We start from the raw sequence: 24,152 nt of genomic DNA on the forward strand, positions 1-24,152 counted from the left end.
TAAATTATCATTGCCCAGTATTTATTTGAGTGTTTCAGGGGGAAAAAATGCCTCCTCTTTTTTTTTTTTTACCCCTCCCTTCTTCTTCCCTCCCCCCCCCCCCCCCCCCCCCCTTTCCTTGATTCTTTTCATTTCTGTCTCATCTCTTTTATGTGCTGCATCGGCTGTTTTCTTGCCATCTGAATCAGTTTTGGGGAACAATGGGATGTATGAGGGCTGAGGGGGCAGTGGAAGAATACAGCCCTTGTTGTACACTCTGGGACTTGACATTGATTAATGAGGGTGCGGACATGGGCAGAATTTGATAGAGAGAGAGCAGGGGAAATTGGAGGACCTGAGGGCACCAGAAGGAGGAGGGCAAGGAGATGACAGAGAGAAGAGCAAGGGGGATGCCAGTGACTCCGCGCAGTGTGTGGAAACAGCGAGCGGCGGAAGTCTCCCCACGCGGGGCCAGGTCCGCCGGGGGAGACCCCGGAGAGCTGCAGGCGCTGCTGGTGTCATGGGAAAGACCTCACAGGGCACTGCAGAGAGCATCTCGCCTCCCTCTGGGCTCATCCTGCACCTCGAGACCTGCTGTGCCAATAGAAACCTTCCCTTCATGTCAGCACTTGCCCCTGCCTGGCGGTGAAAGCAGCTCTGTTACCTCCTCTCTCCTTTCACCCAGAGGCAGGAGGTTGGAAGGGACCCCCCCCAAGGATCATCTGCTCCAACCCTTCTAGGTGATGGTGGAGTTGAGATGAGCTGGACCAGCACCCTGCCAAGCTGGGGCTTAAAACTGTCCAGTGTAGGAGATGATCCCAATGTCCAACTGTCCTCATGGTGAGACATTTTCTCCTGGAGTCCAGTGGGAATCTCCCCAGCAGGATCTTGCCCCCATCAGCCCTGGTCTTTGCCATGGGACTCCTTGCATGTGGCTATTGGTTGCACAGAAGCTCTTTGAGCAGCATCCATTGCTGCATGCAGACACCAGCCCAGCCTCCTGCCTCTGAACATCTTGCTGAGCACAACATCTTAAAGCTGCTTCACAGAATCACAGAATGGTTTGGGTTGGAAGGGACCTTGAAGATCAGCCAGTTCCAACCACCCTGCCATGGGCAAGGACACCTCCATAGATTCAGATGCTTAGGACCTCATCCACAATGGCCTTGAACACCTCCAGGGAGGAGGCATCCACAGCCTCCCTGGGCAACCTGTTCCAGAGTCTCCCCAACCTCACTGGAGAGAATTTCTTCCTCATCTCCAGTCTCAATCTGCCCTCTTCCAGCTTCCCTGTGGCAGAGTCTTCCAGCTTCCCCTTTCTCTCTCTCTCTCTCTCTGCATCCAAGACAAGCAGTCCAGTGATCACCTGCAATGGCAGCCACAGAGGGTGACCTGAGCCCTAGAGCTACTGCTGGAACAAATGAGAGAGCTTAACTAGAGCAAGACTGGCATAAAAAGGAAAGAGAAAAAAAGAGAGGAACAAAGATTCCGTCCAATTTGCTCTTTTGGGCATTGTGCAAACTGGCCTGTTTCCCAGTATATCACTCTGCCATTGAATAAGGTCAATTGCAGAGCAGTTCTTCAGTCATCCTGATGGGTTTTCATGAGAAAGTGAATGGAGTGCAAATTAGCCAAAGTCGTCACAAGCTTTTTTACTGTCACTCTCAGCCTGACAGTCCAAAGGAAAATGAGGATTAATAAATCTAACGAACTTTCTCTATTATCCCAGCCAGGTTAGGAAACTATTTATTGTCTCTCTCTCTCTCTCTTTTATTTTTTTCTTTCCCCTCCTGTGTTTCATCCATTTTGCCCTACTGTGGTGAAGCATTTGGAGAAGAAAGGAACAACAGCGGCGCACACACACGCTCTGCACGCACACACGGAGCTTAACCTCTCCAAAGCTGCTAGACACAGCCACAGACATCCCAGAATATAAAGGCCACTGGCATCAACATGCAAGCAACTCGAGATTAACTCAAGATTTCCACCAATTCTTCCTTCTCCATGCCCTGGAGCTATAGATGGACCCTTACAGCTGCTGAGCTCCGGGCTCAACGTGCTACAAACAGAGATGTTTTATGGGAGAAAGAATAAGGAAGGATTAAAAGTAACCTTTTGAAGAGCAAACAACAAAAGGAGACCTCACCAAAACCTGCTTTGGAGAGAGGAGGGAAATTCCTTTTAGCAATTCTGCCCACGTGTGGGAAGCAGATTTTGGGGCAGTTTCACAGTTATGAAGGTTTTCGATAGAATCACAGAATGGGTTGGGTTGGAAGGGACCTTAAAGATCATCCAGCTCCAAGCCAGGGACACCTCCCAGCCTCCCAGCAGAAGGCCTTGCAGCAGCTCCTAGAAAGCAAATCTTTAACTTATTAAACCAATTTGTCTTTGGGTAGCTTAACTAAGAGAGAAGAGCCTGAAACATTCTCAGGTCACAGCAGAAGTGATGCAAAAAGGCCTCTAGGAGCCATGCAGCATCTTTTTGTCTGGGAGGTTTAAATGCTTGGGAGTACACACACAGAAATCTGTTGATGTGAGGCCAGAGCAAAGCAAACCTGTGCAAATTGACAGCTGGGGAGAAGCATCATCCCAGGGCATTTGTATCACCCTGGGAGCAGTGCAGTGCTTTTCATTCAGGAACCTCCCAAGTCCTCCAAGACTTCCCTGAGCCAGGCCCCACGCTGTCTGTAAGTGGCTGTGGGTGTTTGCAGAAGGCAGGCTCTAAGCCCCAGTTACAGCATTTCCCCCTCTGCAGTGAAACAGGTGGGGGACAAGGCACAAAGAGATCAGTCTCTTGCTAATGTCCCCAGAAAGCAATGCCTGGGAGGAGACCAGCACAAATTCCAGGTCGACTGGTCGGTTCCTACTGTAAGCTGAACAAAAAGTGATCAAAGTCCTGCTTTCTGGGGAGCAGAACTCCCTGGATGGTGGAAGCAAAGGACACTGAAAGCAAAGCTTTGGTGCCAGGCTCCTGATAAAAACACCCCTAGGGTTACAACAGAGAAGAGAGAACTTTGAACTAGTCACACACAGACCCCAAATCTCTTTCAATCTGGCTAAAATGCTGAACACCAACACCAGCTACAGCCTACAATGATGCAGGTTTCCATCTTCCTGCTGGGAACCAGGACAAGTGTGAGTGCAGCTCTTGCTAGGTGTTGGTGCTGATGAGCAGTGCGCTCCTCTCCCACCGTAACCTGATCAACTTCTCCCATTAAGGAGGAGGAAAAAAGGTCAAAGGGGGAAATGCAAGGTTCCATTCTGCAAGGCCCTGGACGAATCTGCTTCCAATTCCTCCAGATTTCTTTGAGATAACCAAAACTGTAGCAAAACCCATTAATAACTGAGTATATTGTTGGCAGCACTGGTGGCTGCAGTGAGCAAGAACCCTGCTTAAAGCCAAGCCAGAGAGTTGCTTTCAACACTTTGTTTCCAGCCTTAATGTGGAGACTCTTCTCGGCCTAAAATTCCTCCCTGAGGAAGCTCATGCAAAGGAGAAGGGGGGGGGGGGGGGGGGGGGGGGGGGAGCTGTTTAGCATTCAAAGCAACCTGGGGGTTGTTGAGATTTCCTTTCTCCTGCTTTTCCAGTCACTTGCCATTCCCTTTAATACCAGAGAAAACTTTCCTGACTGCCTAAATTATGCCATTCAAGATATTAAGGAAAACACACATCCCCTCCTTGCCCCCCCAAAGTAAAGGTAAAATTATGCTGCAATCATCAAATCAGCCTTCCCTTCTTTATCCCATCTGTGTATTCTCCTTGTGGAGGCTCAAGTATGGCTTGGGAAAGCTCCACCAGCAGCAGAGTCCTACCTGCCTGCCACTTCAATTGCTGGCATTTTAATCTCATCAAAGCAGCGGAGTTTTTCTTCCTGCTGTTTTGACTTTGCTGTCTCTTGCTCTTGTCACATCCACTAGTTTTGAATAAGTGCAGAACTTGCATTTACAGAATTTGCAATCTGCAAGATTGTTTAAGTGATTTATCAAATGCTTTGATTGAACACTTATTGCTGTTCCAGTTCTGAATCTCATTTAAACTGACACAAGCCTTTAGAGTGAACGCAGAAAGGAGTCTGGGCTGTGGCAGGTAGAGCACAAGAGGGAGGGGAGGGGAGCCCCACAAACTTCTACCTGCACTCAAGCACTTCAGGAATTGCACCTTGATAACATCAGCCAGGGATTGGATTCCTTACTAAGCATTTTCTGTCTGATAAAGCAGAATATCACCAGTCAGCCAGGCTTTATCTTCCTAATGATCCAGCACAAGGCAGTTTCACGATGCAGCCAGCATCACCCAGCTGTCTGACCCCAGAAGCTTTGTGTTACCTGTGGGACTAAAGGGGCTACCACTTTGGGATGCCCTGCCCAGCCACAAAGACCACAGAGCTGCAATCAGTTGGCACTCCCAGACAGATCAGAGTAAGGATGATCTCTAAGGAGCTCTGAATTATCTGCAGAGCTGAGGAATGGGACATTTGTTGTCATCAAATGGGTGAGGTACATCTGGGGGCTGTGGAGCAAATTGAGTTTGAAGAAAGCCAAAGCCACAAGAGCAGAAGGGCTGCAGCAAAGCTCTCCCCATCAATTAGAAAGCAATGCACTGCAGGCAAGCTCCAATGAGAGACAGCTTTTGTGCCATGAAAAATCAAAACATCTGTAACCACCAACTTCCTCTGCATTCACCTCTCTGATCCTCTACTCAGTGTGCACCCAGCAAGAACCTTTCAGCATCTTGTTTGGATTTCCCTCTGCTCCAAAGCTACAACTCAACAGCTGAGCTCACTGAAGCCATCAGGGGTGGCTTTGATTGTGTGCCTCACTCTTAGGCACTTGGTCCACAGGCTCCTGGCTCAGCTCTGACAAGGAGAAGGTTCTTCTAGCAGGCAGCTCTGAGATAGCTTCTGCTTTGGAATGGTTTTATCCACTTTCTAGGAAACAGTCAATATCTCAGCTCCAAGGACACTGCAAATCCATCCCTCCATCAGGATCTAGGTGGAGAGAATGGATGCTGGGCTGGGGATGGTGATTGTGAGTGGCTGTGAACGTGGCAATAACCAAGTGCTAGAGTCTGGCGGCTGCCATTCATCACAGCCCCTGCTGGTTGTGGTGAGGCCACAAGTTAACCTCCATGGGCTTAGATGAAGACTTGGCAGCACCTTCTAGACTTGGCATTTCCTGGTAACAAAGAAATAAAGGTTGGGAGCTTTTTGTTCCTAATTTTTTGCTTAAACTCCTCAGACTTCACAGAGCTTTACCAAATCACCTCACAGCTGCCCTTGCGTGGGCAAGGCCTTTGGCTTCACTGAGGAAGAGTTTGAGCTTAGCCATTAAATTCAAGCAAGAAAGGAGCTTCCCTCTGGCTCCATAATTCGAGGTAGGACAAACAGCCTCCAGGAGCATTTGCTGCCTGCCACAGCACCTCCCATGGCATCGCCACCGAGCAAGGAAAACTCAGGCACGAGCAGAAGCACGCAGTCGCTGGAATAAAGCTCCTGCAAACAGCAAGCAGGGATGGGCCAGAGCCAGAGGAGGCTTCCAGCAGCCAGGATTCCGAGGTGATCAGAGCTTTCATCACTAACAAGCAGCCAGCAAAGGCAGAATAAACTGAAGAGAATTTGTTTCAGCTCCCAAGAGATTAAACTGCGATGCTTTAGCGGCGGAGCGGCTGGGAGGCTTTCTTGCCGGACCTGTTGTCTTTCAGGCTCATGGCTCTTTCAATGCTTCCTCCCAGCTCATGTGGGATAATGCACTCCCCAAAAGTAGGCTCTAGGTATGCACATTCTTAAAATCAACCACTCAACACACATCCAAATAAAAGTGAGCTTTCCTCCCCATTTTCCCCAAGAAAGGAAGCTCGGAGCCCTTTTATGCATTGTGAATGGCCCACCTAATTTAGACTGAATTATAGCCTAACCTTCATTTCCCCTTTACTTCTTTGCTCCATTCAGCAGTTTCTGACTTCAGCTAATTCACTAACAATCCCAGCTGGTCCTTCCCAGCTCCCAGTTCTTTAGCACATTGTCCAAGGAAACTATGTGCTCCCATCTACACTGGTATTCCACTCTCCAATTAACCTACTGCTGAGAGGCTTTCCCCCCTCTCCACCATCCATTCCTCTGCACATACATTTTTTTAACCTTTTACTTCTTGAATTAAAGTTTCTAAGATCTCTTCCAGGTGAGGTGGTGTTAAATTTGTTTGCTGAACGTGGTGCTGGTTACGCAGGAAGACATAACACGGGGGGTGGGGGGCGAGGGGGCAGGAGGTGGCTAGGGAAAACTAATCTGCTGGATCTGGAGTGCATTTCAAAGCCATGTATCGAGGCACAGATGTTTAAGATACAAGTAAACAAATAACAAAGGAATTTCAGCACTTGCTCCATGGCAGGCAGATGCTTGTTCCTGCTCCTGAAGCCAGGCAGAGTAACTGAGGTCAGCCAGAGGTATGGTTGGCATTTGATCTACACAGCCCTGCAGCAGCACTGCCTAGGACACGGAGCTGGGGGCTCTGTTCTGATTGTGGCAGAACAATCAGATCACTCCTCCAGGGTACAGTTAGGGCTCTGGTGGCAGTAACATGAGTGCCTGTGCCCATGCCACCACATGTCCTTCGCTGGGAACCTTAGACCACTGGTCCACAGTGAGGATCTGTTCTGCCCATCAGCTCTAGGATGCTGTTGTCCAAGCAGCAACAGAGATGGTCCTGGTTAGTGATAGCCTGGTTAGCACTCATCTGATGCAGACAGGGGTTGGAAGGGACCTCTGGGGATCATCCAGTCCAACTCCCCTGCTCCAGCAGGGCACCCACAGCAGCTTGCCCAGGATCACCATGCCCAGGGGGGTTGGAAGCTCTCCAGGGAAGGAGATTCCACAAGCTCTCTGGGCAGCCTGCCCCAGGCCTCCAGCACCCTCTCACCAAAGAAGTTTCTCCTCCTGTTCACATGAAACCTCCTGGGCTCCAGTTTGTGCCCCTTGCCCCTTGCCCTGTCCCTGGGCACCACTGAGAAGAAACTGGCCCCAGCCTGGCCCAAGTGAGCACTTGCACAACTGGAGTACACCAGGCTAGAAAAGGTTTTGCTGTCTTGGGATAAAAGCCAAGACCTCAACATCTCCAAGTCCCCTGTCCAGCAACTGTTTAATTACACACAGAAAATTCCCACAGCAAATGTCACAAAACCTCACTGGATCCAGACCAGAGACTTCCCTCAGTCCTGGGGAGTGTCCACCCGCAGCCCATGCTGACCACAGAACGTCCTCCCGTGGACTCCAGCCGCCGCAGCTCTCCCCAGCTCTCCCCAGCCCTCTTCTCTAGCACAGACTGAGACCACCTTTAAAAAGACCTCAACCTCAGTGTCTGCTTCCCCAGAGCCCTTTGACATTTGGGTCTCTGACACGGTGCCAAGCCTCCTCTTTGGAGGCAAGCAGCCCAGATCTCATCGTTGACAAGACCCTGGACAGAACAGAGAGAGTGGAAAGGGCACTGGTGGCTGTTAGACACCTGCCTGCCCCAGCTCCTCCCTTCCTGGGGACATTTCCTCGCAGCCTAACAGCAGCACGGGGCTCAGAAAGTGGTTTTCAGCATCAGGCAGGGAGAAAGTCAATACAGAGCAGCCTGTCCATTTGTTTTGATTTATCTCACTAACTTCAATTGACAGTTAATTCATCAGAGCAGGAAAATGCCAGTCCAGTGAAAACACAGCTCCTGGAGGAGAGAGGGCAGAAAGGGGAAGCCTAGAGTGTGGGTAATGCAGGTAATAAATTAAAGGATACAGTAGCAGTATTTTATCAGCCACATGCTGAACTTGCTGCACTCCTGCTCTGGCCAGGGATGGTTCAGGGCAGGCAGGAAATTCACACATGGTCTGTGTCACACTCACACCAGCCCTTCACCCAATGGAGCAACTTTGAAAGACATCAGAAGTCATCACTGGCTCAGATTTCTCAATCTGAAAGGTCTGGGAGGTTACTACAAGCTCTTGTCACGTGCTGCTGGCAGCAGGAGCATCTACACTGGGAAGGCTGCCTTGGATCTAAGCTCCACCACAAGAGGAGAGATGAAAATCAGATTTGCAGTAGAGGTAGCAGCACTGCCAGAGGGAATGGGATGGGATGGGATGGGATGGGATGGGATGGAATGGGATGGAATGGAATGGAATGGAATGGAATGGAATGGAATGGAATGGAATGGAATGGAATGGAATGGAGGGCTTACATCTCTGTGAGGCTGGGAGAAATACCCAGGCTAGATCCCTGCTCTGCCCACCCCAGTCCTGATTGAGGCTGCCTGTCCCCCTTTTAGCTGGGGACACAACCTGGTGTGTCCCCTGGCTTAGCTCCTTGACCCCACAGCCCCTCTCTTTATGTCATTTGTGATCACCTATTTCACTTCTTCCTGGGTTGTTTTCTGGGGGGGGAGTTGGCTCTTAATGCCTCTTTCTCCCAAGGAACAGCCTCAAGGCTGTTTCTAGAGTTGGTCTTTGCCTGACCTTCTGACAACATCAGTGCTGGCAAGGAAAGTTGGAGACAATACTTAGGGAGCACACAGGAGCCTGCCTGAGTTCCACTTGCAGCCCTCCAAATCCACTGTGTGAGAGAGATGAAGGAGAGCATCCCTGCCTGCTCCTGCTGGAAGATCATTTGTAGGTTGGCTTCACACCACCCAGCTCCTCTGTGCAGCTCCTGACCTGCCTGTCTCTGCAGGCAGCATCTCCTGGAGCTGACTTTCCACTGCAGGAAGCAGTAGCCTTTCATTTCAGCGCTTGTGCTGCCAGCTTCACCAGGTGCTCCTGCTACAGGTATGAGACTATTCCTTACACAGCATCTCCAAATCCTCTTTATCCATGCTCCCACCACTGTGTAAACTTCAGCAGCCTCTGCTCTGCACCTTCTCCTCTCCACACTCAGCCAGTCCAGGGGGTTCCACTTCTTCCTCAGTCCTCCTGGACATTTTAGTTGCCCTCCCCTGTTCTTTCTCCAGCTCTGCTCTGCCTCCCCTCACACCAGGGCTGCACACCAAGGTCTATGCAGCAGCACAGTGATGTCCTCTGTCTTCTTCTCAGCATCCTCCCTGGTAAGCCCAGGGTGCTGATGAATGGCTTTGGCCACCACTGATGATTTCAGCGAGCTGCCAGCAGGGACTGCAAGCTTCCCCTCCCTGCCTCCTGCTTGCCAGCTTGAAGCTCAGCATTGCACAGGCACAGCCTCCATCCTTCTTCCCTGCACACACTGAATTCTGTGACCTTACATTTATCTCCCTGGGCTGGGTTTTGCCCATTCACTGAGTTGTTTTCAGGGTTATTGACATTTCAGTCAGCACCAGCCTTGATGTTTAACTTCTGTCTGTGAAGAACTTAGCAGTAGCCCCCAGTTTCTGCTCCAGAGAGCACAGACAACTCCACAAGAATCCCAACTTCCTGGCTTTTTGTTTTTAATCAAGCCTGGATGCTTATTAAAACCTAAAGCAGAGCTGCAGTGGGCTATAAGAAATTAAGCTTCTTTCTGTCCATTTCCCAGGAAACTGGACAGGAGCCAAAAATAATCTGCCCTGCTTAAAGGAAGTATCTGCAGTTTGCCTCGACAGCTCTCCAGCAAAGGCAGGCAGCCCTTTCATCTCCCTTCCACACTGCTGAAATGGAGTTTGGAGATGCTGTAAGCACTTGTGAGCAGCAAAAGATATTTCTGAGGGTGGAAGAGGCTGGGAGTCAGTGCCTGGAGCAACAGCTGAGTGAGTGCTGGAGGGCTGAGGGGGACACACACCTGTTGGAATGCAATATCCAACGCGGTGCAAGCTTCCCAAGTGTGGTGTTTGGACCTTATTAAGCTCTCTCAGTAAGAGATTGAACACAACCACTGCTGAGAGCAGAAGGCTGCATCAGCTCTCACAACCCTTCCATATCAGCAGCTGTAAAACAAAGGCACCAAGAGGGGTTAGTGGCACAGCTGAGGACAGAAACTAAAGCCTGGATGTCCACCTAAATATTCAGATTATATCAGAGGTCCTCCCAAGGTTTGGAAGAGGCTGGATGTTTCTGTTCTAATCACAAGCCTCTGCATTTGGAAGGCTTTTCTTGCTCAGAAAGGCAAACATCAGTCGTTGCAGTGGGGTTTATTGGTCTGTATGGTCACAGGGAGATGTAAAAGTCTCCAAGCCAAAATGCTGCCTTGCCCAGCAGCCTCAGCAATCCATGACCTTAAAGCAATCTCAAACCCTTGGTCTTTTAGCTGCAATCTGTTTCTAAACATCTTGTGGCTGATGTTTGCCATTTGCCTGCCACTGCACAAGCTGGTGGCTCTGCTTCCACACTCCCCCCCACACACCTGCAGTTCCATCCTTTGCCTCTTCCTTTCCCACCAAAAGCTGAAACACTCCAAAACCTCCTGCTAAACCAAATCATCTGTTGAAGGTTCAAAGTCTCCTTGCATTAGAATTTTATCTCTAGATGTTTCTGCTACTCAGCCAGACCCAGCAGTCCCACTCCACAGGCACCTCAGGGGTACTGCAAGGGCCAGGTTTGGAAGCAAGCTCCATCCCCCCAGGCTGCCTTTGTGCTCCTCAACAGACAGCAGAATAACACAGCCCTAGCCACAGCCACCACTGTAAAGCCCAAAGACCAAGCCACTGGAGCTGTGTTCAATTCTTCCCTTTGCAAAAGCTTTCAGGTCACCTCAGCTAAAGCAACCCAGCACAAGGGGGTTCAGGCTGTGCAGACCAGGGTGTCCCCAGCAGCAGCAGCAGCTCAGCGCAGCAGCAGCAGCTCAGCGCAGCAGCAGCAGCTCAGCGCAGCAGCAGCAGCTCAGCGCAGCAGCAGCGTTTCAGAGCTGTTAAACATCTCTTTCATTACCAAAAAGATAGAAAGCAGAAAGCTGTAAGCACCACAAAGATATCTGAAGCCTTCCAGAGTTCCACCCAAGCTAACAACAGCCTCCTATGTTGTGCAGCCAGGAGATGCACTCTGGCTGCAGCTGACAACTCTGCCCTCCTCCCAGGGACGAGGATTCACTCCTCTCCTCACAGCAAGTCCCTTGGACTGTGGCTGGTGTCAGCTAAAAGTGGACCTTTTCTTTCCTCTCGAGCTCTTTGACACTTGTCAAGTTCACTCAAGCACAGTTTCATCTCTTGCAGCATTAAAATCATTCTCCCAACAAAACTTTTGCTGCTCCCTGCACACAAAGGAATTACTTTTAGGGCCACGCTTATAGAACAGACTGCTTAAAATTGCTTTTAAAGCAGTGAACTGGGTTTGAATTTGCAAGACTGCCCTGGTCACAGTTCTGAAAACACTGGAGCTTGTCTCAGTGTGAGGCAGCTTTCTGCAGAGCCTGTACCCCCTCCCTGCACCCCTCGGGGACAGACTGGCCCTGAGGCACGACCCCTGCGTGCAGCAGCCAGCAGAGCTGGAGCAGCTCAGGCACTGCTCAGCCCTTCCACTTTCTGACTTGGAGACAGGAGGTTTAGCCAACTCCCCACATCACTCTCCTTTTCCAAACATTTGGCTTCAGTGATTCTCCCCACACCCCCCCCCCCTCCCCTTTCCCTTGCTCCAAGTTTAAGGCAGTTCACCACTTACGGTCATTTACAGCTTACATCTCAGTAAATCCAGAAGGTGTCTGATGAAAAAGAGGGACTAGCCAAGCATCTTAATCCCCCTGTTCATTCATGCTCTCTGTAATGTTCTTTCAGGCCTCTGCTGAGAGACTAGGCTGAAATGAAGGCTGATAAATTAGTCTGGAGGGAAACAAGGCAGATTCTGCTTGTAAAAGGTCATTCCAACTTTGTTCTGGGTGAGGGTTTATCTTGACTGCAGCTGCGACAGACAATGGCCGGGACCTAAACGGCAGAAATCCTAGCTCTGCTCATGAAATTACTGTGCTGATAAGGTAGAATGGACTTCAGTGAGATCTAAATGGGAAAAGGGAGGTGGGGGACAAGGGTGAAATGTAGGTATTTTTGAACATGATTGAACAGGGAAGACACAATGAGATGCACAATGGAAGCGATGCCTTGCCCGGGCATTATCTGAAAGCGAAGAAACAGACTGCTGGCTAATCAGATCAAAAGGGAGAAAATACCCACTCCTGCGTGCTGAGCAAACGGCCTCAGCACAAACCCAGGCACCACTGGGCTCAGGGCTGCACTTCCTGCAGCAGAAAGGTTAGGAAACACACGGAACAGAAAGGAGGCTCTTACAGGCTGAGGCTCCTCGCCTCCTGCAGCAGCTACTGTACAGTGCAGGGCGCTGGAGGTTTCCTTCGCCAGCCACACGCTGCCAAGAGCAGCTGAAATAAGCCCCACGGAGGGAGCATGCAGAGCAGGAGGGCTGGGTGAGGATACTCTGCAGTGAAAAAGGTGGTTGGTTTGGTTTTTTTTTAAAGCACGACTTGTGCATTTCTGGGGCAAAAAGAGTAAATGATGGCAAGTTGTGACGAGCTGCTCCCCGCCTCTGCCTCCCGCTGTGTACAGAGGCACTGTCCCCGGCAATGCCTCTCCTTTATTTACACATCCCACTTGAACCTGCACGTCTCTGATCAATGCAAACACATCAGATGGTCCCAGCACACCACTACCTGGAACCCAATCACCCTAACCAGCTCCCACTCAGGCCTGTGCCTCCAACGAGCCTGCTGCCTGCTGGCTTTTGGAGAGAGGCAGGAGATGAGGAGCGACTCGAGGTGAATGTTTTACAAGGATGCTTTGCAGTGCAGCTGGCCTGAGTCACAACTTGGGGAACAAAGCAGAGGATTAGTAATAACATTTCCAGAGACACCCCTCTGCATGGCAATGCTCCTTCCAACCCTCCCTGGCCAGCTGGGCACCTCCTCTGGCCACCGGACCTCCTCCTCCAGACACGCTGCTTCCGATGATGTTTCTAACTGTGACTCAAACTCAGCTTCACACCTTCCCTGGGTAAACAACCCATGGTGTGCAAAGCTGGAAGCTGGCAGTACAAGGGCTGCCTCATTTTCTACAGGTCCCAGCACACAAAGAGAGGAAAGGATGAATAATGAAATGAAGAACAAGCCCCATCTGTGTCCAACTGCTTCAGAAAGAGCGAAAGACCCAAGGTTCCATTTCACCTCTAGATACAAGAGAGCTCCCTCACGCTTCCAGAGCCAAACCAGAAGCAATCCCAGTGCCAAAAAGTGTGAAGTGCTAAATCCCACAGAGGAGGAGTTGCTACACTTAGCAGTGCTCCAGGTCTGTGGTGCTGCTCCCAGTTTGCTACGGGAAGAGGAGGCCGGTGCCAAATTATGCAGAGAATGTGATTTCCCTTCTCTCTCAAAGTAATTAACAGAACATGTTACTCTGGAAAGTTTGCTGGTGGTGCTCCTTGTGTCCTCCAGAGTGAGGACAAGCAGTTGAATTTAAAGCCTTCAGACATCACAAGTAAGCAGGAACTGAAGGGAGGTTCACTGAAAGGTTTGCTAATGTCCCAAACCTTCCGAGTCTAAACACAGCCCTAAGCATTTAAGCCTTGACTCAAAGTTGAGTAATGACTTTCTCCAGTGTCTTTGCATGAGGGTACTGGGACTGAGGGGCTAGGGGTAAGCTACAGGAGAAAAGGACTCCTAGAAAACTCCAGCTGAACCTTTCCACTGTTGAGAACCCTTCCACAGCAAGGGATGGCACAGGTGAGGTGTGGGGACCCTACCTGTAAGCAGGGGAGGGGCAGCAGCTCAGAACTCAGCAGACAGCTCTCAACTTCCCTGGAGAACGTGGCTGTGTTCCTGTGTCCAGCTTGTGCTGGACTCCTCCATGCTGTCCCAGCTCCCAACAAGCAACAGGAGGACTCCCTGCTCAAACAGCAAACACCTCCCTGATTCCCACACAGGAGTAACCTACAAACTGCTGGCTGAGTTCTCTTGCATGGCTTCCACCCTCTGAAGCTGCAGCTCAGAGAGGAGCCCGCAGAGTGCAGCCTCCTTCAAGGTCCTCTCTGCGTTTATGCTTTAACCCTAACTTATTGATCATTTCCTTTACAACAGCCTGCTGTGTTCCAGGGCTCCATCAGCTCAGGCTTTGCTGGGAAGGGACAAAATGAAGGTTGGATTTCTCAGTGGGTTAACATTCCAGAGGAAGCAGCAGTGCCCTGCAAGGCTTCTGACAAGGGCAAGAGCTATTTTTCACCGCTGTGGTCACCACTGAGCTTTTCATGGGATTTGCTTTTTCCTCCCTTTTTTTTTGTGTGTGTTAAAGTGGGGATGATAAAATCCTGCTTCAGGAGCTGGCATTCATGGATGTCTCTCCAAAGATGAAAAGAAAATATTTATTTCCTTTTTCTGCTTGTGAATCAGAAGGTTCTATTTAAAGCAAGTGCCCTCTGCCGGATTGCTCATGAGTTATTACCCCTTATGGAAATAAAGGAGAAATATCAGGAGGTATTCTTAGTCATTCCCTTCCCCTGTCTCTTCTCTTTTTTCCCTTAATTCCTTATATACCCATGTTTTAGAGAAGTGCCTAAGATAGAGCAAGACATCTTGGCATTCCTGGGCCCAAAAAAGCTTCACTCTTTTAACCCTGGCTCTGAGACGTTTCGGTGAGCGGCACAAACCGGCGCAAACGTCAGCCCCGGCCCTCGCGTGGCTCATTCTCCATTTGCACCCAGGGTTGAAATGAATCAATTAACCCTCCCAATGGACTGAGCTGAAGGGATGGGAGTTTGCCTTTGATACAACCAGCAGCTGCCCCATGTCCCTCCCTGCTTTTGCTTTGCTGCCCCTTTTTCTGCGTCAGAAGCCAGCAGGAAGTGGCCACCGAAGTGGTTTCCATACCAAGCATAAGGAAACAGCCTAACAATCGACAGGACCTGGAAGCTGACTCTTCCCCTTCCTCAGGATGGTCTCCTAACACCACCACTGTGGAGAAAATGGCAGTGTGGATGTTCTCAGCACAGTTGGTCCCTGGAGAGAGGACAGCACCTAGCCCCTACAGCACTACAACTGCACAGTGTTGAGAGCGTTTCGAGTCCAGCAAGTTCTTGATCCCCCCCAGACACATCATTATCCTTTGCAGAATGGTTTGGGATGGAAGGGATCTTCCAGATCATCCAGCTCCAACCCCCTGCCATAGGCAGGGACACCTCACATCCAGCCTGGCCTTGAACAGCTCCAGGGAGGGGACAGCTCCAGGGGAGGGGAGGATTAGGTGGTGTTGGGTGATAGGTTGGATGCGATGATCTTGAAGGTCTCTTCCAACCTGGTTTATTCTATTCTATTCTATTCTGTGACATTCACAACCTCCCTGGGCAACCTGTTCCAGGCTCTCCTCCTCACCCTCACTGGAAAGAATTTTGCACCACAGGGTGTGAACCCCATAAACAAATTAGAGTTATTGGCTGCCTTGCTTTGATGGACATTTCAAGAGAGACTATTTGCTGAGACACAAAACTTCCCTTAAACTGAAGGGCTGGAACTGGGTGACCTGAGGGGGTTGGAACTGGATGATCTTTAACCCTCCAACCCATCTGACTGCTTCCAAATTCCCTACAGATTCCCTGTTGCTAAATTTCCCTCCAGGATGCAACTCCCATCCTTCCCTCCATTAGCAAAACTAAACAGAGCTATGATAAATGTCTTGATTTGCTCAGCAGAGTGATCCAAATCATTATGTGATTTTTATTTATGTGTGGTTTTGGGGGCCTTCTTTTTTTTATGGCCCCAGAGGCAATAAAGTGAAAAGAAGCTGTGATTTATCTGGGGTGCTCTCAATGGGATGTTCTGTGTCAGCAGGCAGGGAAGAAATAGGATCAGGAGGGCAGAGCAGAAATGCAATCACCTCACACTAAATAATCACAGGGCTTGGAGTTTGGGGTGGTGCAGTTTAAGGGGATTAAAATATGTATAGAGAGAGGTAGGTAACCATGCTCAGCACAGTGGTGCTGGGGAGAGAGGCAGGCAGGGAAAGCACAGCACACTGCCCTGTCCAGCACTTACTGAATCATCCCTGCCAGGGGGTGGGGGCCAGAATGAGACAGCTCAGTTTTATTTGCATGAAATGAGCCTGAATCACTCACTGGCATCCCCTGTTGAAAGCCCTTCAGCAGTAGGTGGGGTTTGATTTCAGGAGTATTTATTAAAGGGGGGAAAAAACCCCAACAACAAACCCCAAAGAAAACAGGGGGAGGAAAATGATGGAAAGGAAGGAGATAGTGAAGATTTGCTGAGCTAGTGAATGGCCACTCCAAACCCTGGTGTGAAGCACCCCCAGGTATTACCACTCCTCTGCCACCCTTAGTCAAAGCCTGACAACACATTTCCTGTGATGAAGGGCAAGAGCTGTTTCTTGTGCAGAAGGCAGGGACGCTGTTGAAGTGAAGGAAGCGATGACTACTGAAAAGCAAACACAGGTCTCAGGATTTGGGTGGGTGGGGTGTCCACAGAAGTGCCATTATCAGGAGGATAAACCACAGGAAATGAACTGAGGAATATGGACAGAGAAGGAGGCTGGGTGTGAAGAAGAGATAACTTCTAAAGACACTGAGAGAAATACACTCTCGAGGCACCAATGTCCCTAACAGAGCAGGCAGCTCAAGCCCAGCAGCAATTAATCTCTCAATCAAGCAATCAGGAGTTGTGGCTATGAAGCCTTACAGCAGCCTTTGACTTTCAGGTCACTGCAGGACAAACCTACAAGTTACAGAGAGAAGCACTGACCAAAGATGATGCCAGGCTGCACAAGGAGCACCACCCCTGGTGCACCACAAGAATTGGGCTCCCTGGAGCCATCAGTGCTGAAAGGAACAACACACAGAGGCCAAAGGCTGGTCAACAAGTTACAGGGTGACCAAAACCACCTCACCTCTTCTCTTCTCTCACTGCCAACTGTCTGCCTGCTCCATTTTACTAACAGAGGATGGCAACAAACCCCAGGTTACCATTTCCAGCACGAGTGACATCAGCTAAAGCTGCCTGGAAAACCTCTTCAAGGCTTTTTTTGACCTGGCACTCTGAGGGAACCAACATCCCTGAGGTGACATTGATGGGGTCCTGAGCAACCTCATCCAGCTGGAGATGTCCCTGCTCACTGCAGGGGGCTTGGACAAGATGACCTTTGGGGGTCTCCTCCAAGCTGATGCATTCTGTGATTGCAGACTGTTCCCTACATGAATCCTGTCCTCCCTTCAGCACATGAAGGTAATTTGGGTGGTTTGCTCCCAGGTGAAACGCTGAAGGCACCGAGCGGCAGCGAACGAGTTCCTGAGCTGCCTTTAAACACAGTGGGAAGCAGAAAACTCCAAGAAGTGTCTGCAAGCACAAGCAAGGTCAGAAGAGAGAGTGTCAGGGTGGGGCTAAGACAGTGTTTGAGGACATCTGATGGAGGACAAAGAGTCCTTCCTTCCTTCCTTCCTTCCTTCCTTCCACGTCTGCACTGTACCTGCCAAGGCTGAGAAGAAAAGGACGCCGCTGAAATGTGAGCAGCAGGAGGAGGAGGAGGAGGAGGAGGAGGAAAGTTTGCTCAATTCCACTCAAAAAAATAAACAGTATCACAAAGTCAACGCAGGCTGAGGTTGGAGATAGGCCTCCTATCAGGCCTGGCATTCCCTGCAGAATGGGCACAGGGAACACTGCTCCAACATGTGAATGTAAATACAGACCTTTATCAGACATCTGAAGCACAAGGACAGAGCTTGGCCAAGGGCAGAGAAATGAAGATGATTTGCATTGCTCACACTTGGTCTGGCTTCCAGCAGCCAAGGAGGACAGCACTTTGTTCCCCCCAAACACCCAAACCAACCCCCAGCCAACAAATGACAGACACTGGGGTCAGAAAGAGGGAATTCACCTTTCTGGGGGAGCCACTTCCCCACCACAGCCTTCCAGTAACCACCACTGCCTGCACCAGAGGAGAACTGTGCTTAGCTTCAGAGGGACCTTCAGGTGAGCAGCACATGAGGTCATCTCCAGCTGCCTCAAACACACAACTGTGTTCAGGATATGAACAGCAATCCTCCCCTCTCCTCACAACCTCCACCCCCACCTCCATCTTTCGAAGGCAACGCTGCAATGGTTATCAAATGCTCTCCAGAGGCACTCACAGGAAAAGCAGCTGGCACCAGGATGAACCTCTGAAGGGAACCCAGGCTCATTCACCTTGGAGTCAGAATTGGTTGGGTTGGAAAAGCTCTCTGAGGTCATCCACTCCAACCAGCAACCCAACACCACCACCATGGCCACCAAACCATGGTCCCTAGTGCCATGGACACAGGTTTCTTGGACACCTCCAGGGATGGGGACTCCACCACCTGCCTGGGCAGCCTCTGCCAGTCCCTCACCACTCTTGCAGCAAAGAAGTTGTTCCTCATTTCCAACCCAACCCTCCCCTGGCTCAATTTCAGGCCACTTCCTCTCCTTCTATCACCTGATGCTAGGGAGAGGAGACCAACCCCCAGCTCACTCCAGCCTCTTTTTAGGAGGTTTCCTGTACCAGGAGAGGGGGAGAAAAGGAAGCTCCCAACTCAGTCATTCAACCAAACTCTTGATTTTAGCTCTTCAGACATTTCCAGCTGTAGAAGGGCAAAACATGACTGAGTTTTGGGTTTACAGCAAGGGTTTTTTTGTGTCTTTTCCTGCACTTTGGACAAGTTAAAAAAGTAAACAAAACCATCTGGACAAACTTCTTGGGGCTTCAGAGAAGCCAACTGCTCACTGATGTTCCAAGACCTCACAATCAAGAGTGTAAATATAATCAGACACCATTTAAAATGCTAATGCTTAACTTTGGCCTTTTTGACCTTGTTTGCTAAGAAAAAGAGCTTCTGTGCTTGCCCTCTTGGCTTCTCCACTTGCTGAGTTCTGTCCTTAGCTGCTCCCCTTCTCCTTACTGCAGCAGCATCTCTAATGGCTTTACATCAGCTGTTGGCCAAAGGAGCAAGCAGGCCAAGTTACTGCTTGACCCAGGGAAAAGGGAGGCCAAATTCAGCTTCCCCATATTTTGAGGGACAGGGCTGGCCTGGCCAGCAGCAGCCAAACCCCTCTGAGCCAGCTGCCCCCAGGCACAGCCTCAAGACACAAGGCAGCAGATGGGGGAGCAGGAGGGGGTCTGCAGTGCTGGGGTGGGTGTCAGGGCTCCAGCAGAGAGTCCATTACACATCCTGGACTGGATACTGGATGCACTGGGCTAGGGCTGTGGGCACAGAGCACAGATGCTAGGCTGTGTTGCCCTGTCCCCTGGAATGGGTTGGAAGGGACCTTGAAGCTCATCTAGTTCCAAGCTTCCTGCCCTGGGCAGGGCCACCTCCCACTACACCAAGCTGCTCAAGGCAATTACTGAATGACTTCAGTGTTTCCTAGGGTTACAGATACCTTCAAAGCCAGAATACAGGAGCAGAAGAGACTAAGATGATTTCAGGAACAGCCCCAGAAGAGCAGGGAGAAGGAGAGGAGCTGAGGGATAGCAGCTTTCCTGCTGGAGGCTGGGTTTTGTTTGGCTCTCAGGGGGAAATGACTTTCACATTTCTTTATCTTTGCTGCAGGAACTGAGGAACACAGAGGGTGGTAATGGGTACAAGGGATTTTTCCCTGGCCAGTTAATAGCAGCTGCCCAGCTGACATGGGCTGCAAGTCAAAGGTAAGAGCCCCAACCACAGAACATGATGCGACTAATCACACTCCCTCCACGGCGACAAGTTCCGAACACGAGCTGGGAATGACAAGCACTTCAAAAAGTGACCCAACAGCATTTCAAACCAACCTTCTCAAAGTGCTGCCAGAGCAGTGCTGGGAGCCCAAGAAGAACTCTTAACAAAGGCTTTCTGCTGCTGTTTAAACCTCTGGGGGGTGCACAACAGAGGCCGAGCGGGGTGGGGACAACGGCAAGGAGCAAAGTCGCCGCTCGCGGCCCCAGGCCACCTTTGGGCGCAGCTGGCACAGAAGACAAAGGAATGCGGTTAGCACGTTCCACACGCTTACCTCCCATCCAAAGTTTGTTTCCTTTAATGTGCTCCTCTGTACTGCCACATAGGGTCCAAATCTTTCCCCAACTTCAATCTTCTTTTTGGCCCAAATCCCTAGCCCTGCCCCTGGGATCGAAGATTCTCTGAGTTCAAAATCTGGTGGGATTGGAATGTCATCAGGAATGTAGACGGGAGCTTCATAGGGTGAGCCCTCCTTGGGAGTGAAGTCCTCACTGGTGGGAAAGGGTGATGGAGGTCCGACAGGGATGGGGGACATAATACTGTCCTCTGTTTCCTCCTCTGCGCTTTCGCCAGCAAGGAGATCGGGGTCGGTCTCGTACATATTATTTACAATCTCGCTGTCACCTAAAAGGGGAAACAGCAGAACAAAACACACTGAAACACTCAGGTGAACATCAGGCAGCCTCCTCGTGGGACAAAAGGTTCACAAAGCCTTCTTCACATGCCTTAAGGAGAGAGGGGGAAAGCAAAAAGAGAGAGCCCTCGCCTACAGAGCTCAGCTGGGGCCGAGGGGGGAATGCTGCTGCTGGTTGCACAATACTCAGTGCTGCTGAAGGAGGAGATGGAAGCTCCCTGCTGGCCTGTCACCTCCTGCTGGGGCAGGGTCACTGGAGGGGTTGTCTCTCAGTAACAGAAGTCACAGAGCCATAGAAGCACAAAATGGTTTAGGCTGGAAGGGATCTTAAGGATCATCCAGTCCCAGCCCCCTGCCATGGGCAGGGACACCTCCCAGCAGCCCAGGTTGCTCAAGAACTCATCCAGCCTGCCCTTGAACACCTCCAGGGAGGGGGCATCCATAACCTTCCTAGGCAGGAACCATTTGTTTAGGATTGGGGTTTTTTGGGCACACAAAAGCTGTGCTTGATGTGACCTTCCCAGCCACATCTCAGCACTGTACTGCAGCTGATTTTCCTAAGCCTCAACTTCAGTTCTGTCAGGCAGCAGAACCAAAAATCTCACAGAACACAGAAGATTGGAGCAGGATGTGTGCAGAATAAAGGCAAAATGGTAAGGGGGAGTTAACATTTCTACCTAGAAGCCAGGTTGGTTGAAGCCTTGAGCAACCTGGGCTGGTGGGAGGTGTCCCTGCCCATGGCAGGGACTTGGAACTGGATGATCTTCAAGGTCCCTTCCAACCCAACCCATTCTAGGATTCTATGAATCCAGTTAGAAATACCAGGGCAGATCTTTCATCCCCAGCATCTCCAGCACAGCACAGTTCAGCCCAGTACCTACAAAAGGCTGGGAATCAAACTGACCTGAAGGACAGGAAGGGAATGTGTGTGTGTGTGTGGAGAACAAACACCACCACCCCCCAAAGCAAACACCCTTAGTGCTGCAGGGATTTTTGAAGCTGCATTTTCCAGCAACAGATTCAGAGAAGTCCAAGTCAATGCCAGTGTCAAACCTGTTGCAACATGCAGCCCCTTGCTGGGTTGGTGTTGGCTTGGACAAGCCAGGAATCATAGAATTGTTAGGGTTGGAAGGCTCAGCCAGTCCCAACCCCCCCTGCCATGGGCAGGGACACCTCACACCACAGCAGGTTGCTCACAGCCACCTCCAGCCTGGCTGCAAACACCTCCAGGGATGAGGCTTCCACCACCTCCCTGGGCAACCTGTGCCAGGCTCTCACCACCCTCATGGGGAAGAGCTTCTTCCTGACATCCAATCTAAAAGTGTTCTTCAGAAAGCCCTTCCCCTTCCATCACTTGCCAAAAAAAACCCCCAGATCATGGCAGATCACAGAAGTGTCAGGGCTGGAAGGGACCTCAAGGATCATCCAGCTCCAACCCCCCTGCCATGGGCAGGGGCACCTCACACTAGGTCAGGTTGCTCAGATGTGTTTACCAGAGTGCATGGAAAGAAAACTAACTAACAGCAAAAGGCTGTGAGCAAGGAGTTGACTGAGAAGTGCTCAGAGGAGAGCTTCTAAGTAGAAACTGCTGCCCTGCTGAACCCAGCCCCCTCCCTTCAGACACGCATTGCACCGATTTCACGGCACCATCCTGCTGGCTGGGTGCAGCTCTGCTAAGAAACTGCCTCCTCCCCTCCAAACTTGCTGAAGGCTCAACCAAAGAGGTTGATCTTGCAAGGTAGGATCCTTGGGGCTTCTTCCTGCCATTCCCTGTAGCAGTGGGATTCCAGGAGTCCCACGGACCTGTCGTTCTAACAGGCTCACAGTGCCCCACCAGGAGCTTGGACCAGGCAGCTGGAGCTCTGCTTTGACCCTTCCCTCTCTGTCACAGGGCCAGCAAAGGCAGGGCCATGGCAGCTGAGCAGATGTCAGAGCTTGGAGCCCAGGAATCCACTGCTCTTTTCTGTCCTCAGAACCAAACCCAGCTCACTGCAGGGGGCAGGTGGACCAAGTGACTTCTAAAGGTCCCTTCCAGCCCAAACCATTCTGTGATGCTTCAAAATGAATTCTTCCCTTCCCTCCTTTGCTTTCCTGACCACACAAAACTTTGGCATTTAAGGTTTATGATGACAAAATCAATAACATTTCCCCATTATTATTATAACCCCCTAAAGACAGAGAACTTTCCCTTGGCCTTGGCTGCAGGGAAGCTCCCCCAGTCAAAGCAGACTCCGTGTCTGGAAGGCACTCCTGAAAAGCAGCAGGGTTTGTGATGCCAGTGCTGGAAGCTGCTCAGCAGTCTGATCACCCAGCCCTGCCTAGAAGAGAGCTCCTGCTTCAGAGGGCTTGCCAGGGGATACAAGGAGGAATGGCTTACAGAGGTGAGACATAGACATGGAGAGAAGGAACACCTGCTGAGCAAGCTGGAAGATGGACCCCAGGTCTTAGCTGATCAATGAGGAAAACCTTCTCCCCCTCACTCCAACGGCAGAAGAGCCTTTGGGCTGCAAGGCTGCCATGGCAGAGCCTTCACCAGAACTGCTCCAGATGAGATTGTTTTGGTTTCCTAAGTGCACAGACCCAGAGCAGGGTAATTTGTGGGAGTTTGCAGCCACAGTCTGCAGCCCCAGCACAGAGCAGGCTTCAGCTCCAACAGAAGTCTTTCCCCCTCAGCTTCTCCCAGCTTGCTGGGAAGTCAAGAACCTGAGCTCCTTCAGGCTGCCCAAATCTCTCCATCGTTTCCATTCACAAAATCTTTCAAGCCCTCGGGTTTTGAAGGTTTGATGTTACAGGGTTAGGTGTAGTGATCATTCTGAAAGCCTGCTTGGGCAGCCAAAAGGAGGAATTTAGGGGAGAAGGGGGGGTTGAAGAAAGTGTAAACTGCTGTCTCAAACCCACCCCACACAGAGCACAGCACCCCTCAGAACTGTTCCCACCCCCAAGCTCAAAAGGTGTTCCACGAAAGCCCTCAGCTTTAAGATTCCCCGGGGATGCCCTCCAAGGCTTGGTAAAGCTCTCTGCTCTCAGACAGCACTGAGCACCTCTGCTCGGTCCCGGTCCCTGGGAATTCCAGGGGAAAGGGCTGGTGCAGCACCCCCCACACGCAGACACAAAGCACACAGCCCGGCAGCAAGCGCTAATGGGGGAATTATGAGTCCCTTTGTTTCCTCTCTCCCTGGCAAGCCTCGGCCTCCTTTTTACCTTCTGCATTCAACATCTCTCCCTTTTCAATTTTGGAGGATGTCACCTCTTAACCTCTTGAATGAGCTCCATAGGATAGAATATCTTTCCCTGCAATGGGTGTTTGCAGCCCTTTAAAGACTCCTGACTCAACCATCTGTGGGTTCTGCACAACTTCTCTGCACTGCCTGCAGTTAGAACTGCCTGGAGGATTCCAGGAGCATCCAAGTGAGGGCTAAATCCAGAGGGAGTGTTTCCAAAGAACCCAGCTGAAGGCCACAGACTTCACCTTTGGGATGTGTTTACCTGCTCAGCTTGCTGCTGCCAGGCAGAGCCTTTTACAATGCTCCCACATCATATTCTGCACTAAACAATTACTCAAGCACCATAAAATCATTGATTTGGGAGAATTTCTCTGTTTTTATGGCTTCAGAGTTCTGCTCTTACAACAGTCCTGTGCTCATAAAATTCACATCATCTTTTCTCTGCAAGCCCCCTGTCTGTTGGGTCACTTTTTCATCTCTAGCCCAGGCTGCTCATCAAGACCTCATCCAGCCTGCCCTGGAAACATCTCCAGGGAGGGGGCAGCCACAGCCTCCCTGGGCAGCCTGTTCCAGCATCTTCCCATCCTCACTCTCAAGAACTTCTCCCTACCCTCCAGTCTCAATCTGCCCTCCTCAAGTCCCAATCCATCTCCCCTCCCTAATTCCTCTCTCTCCAAAGTTTTTT

The 24,152-nt window shown here is 50.7% G+C and overlaps 1 protein-coding gene across 5 annotated transcripts in view; it reads right to left on the minus strand.

Moving 5' to 3' along the window:
* Window positions 1–24,152, minus strand: part of PRDM16 (PR/SET domain 16) — a 301,558-nt gene that overhangs the window by 167,944 nt on the left and 109,462 nt on the right. For all 5 annotated transcript variants that reach the window (XM_068158186.1, XM_068158185.1, XM_068158184.1 and 2 more), the window contains exon 2: window positions 19,884–20,233. In XM_068158186.1, coding sequence (XP_068014287.1) covers window positions 19,884–20,233 — 350 coding nt within the window. The remainder of the gene's footprint in view (window positions 1–19,883; window positions 20,234–24,152) is intronic.

Source organism: Melanerpes formicivorus, unplaced genomic scaffold (assembly GCF_026170545.1).
Source record: "Melanerpes formicivorus ecotype bairdi unplaced genomic scaffold, bMelFor1.0.p_v2 SCAF_39, whole genome shotgun sequence".
Classification (NCBI taxonomy): Eukaryota; Metazoa; Chordata; class Aves; order Piciformes; family Picidae; genus Melanerpes; species Melanerpes formicivorus.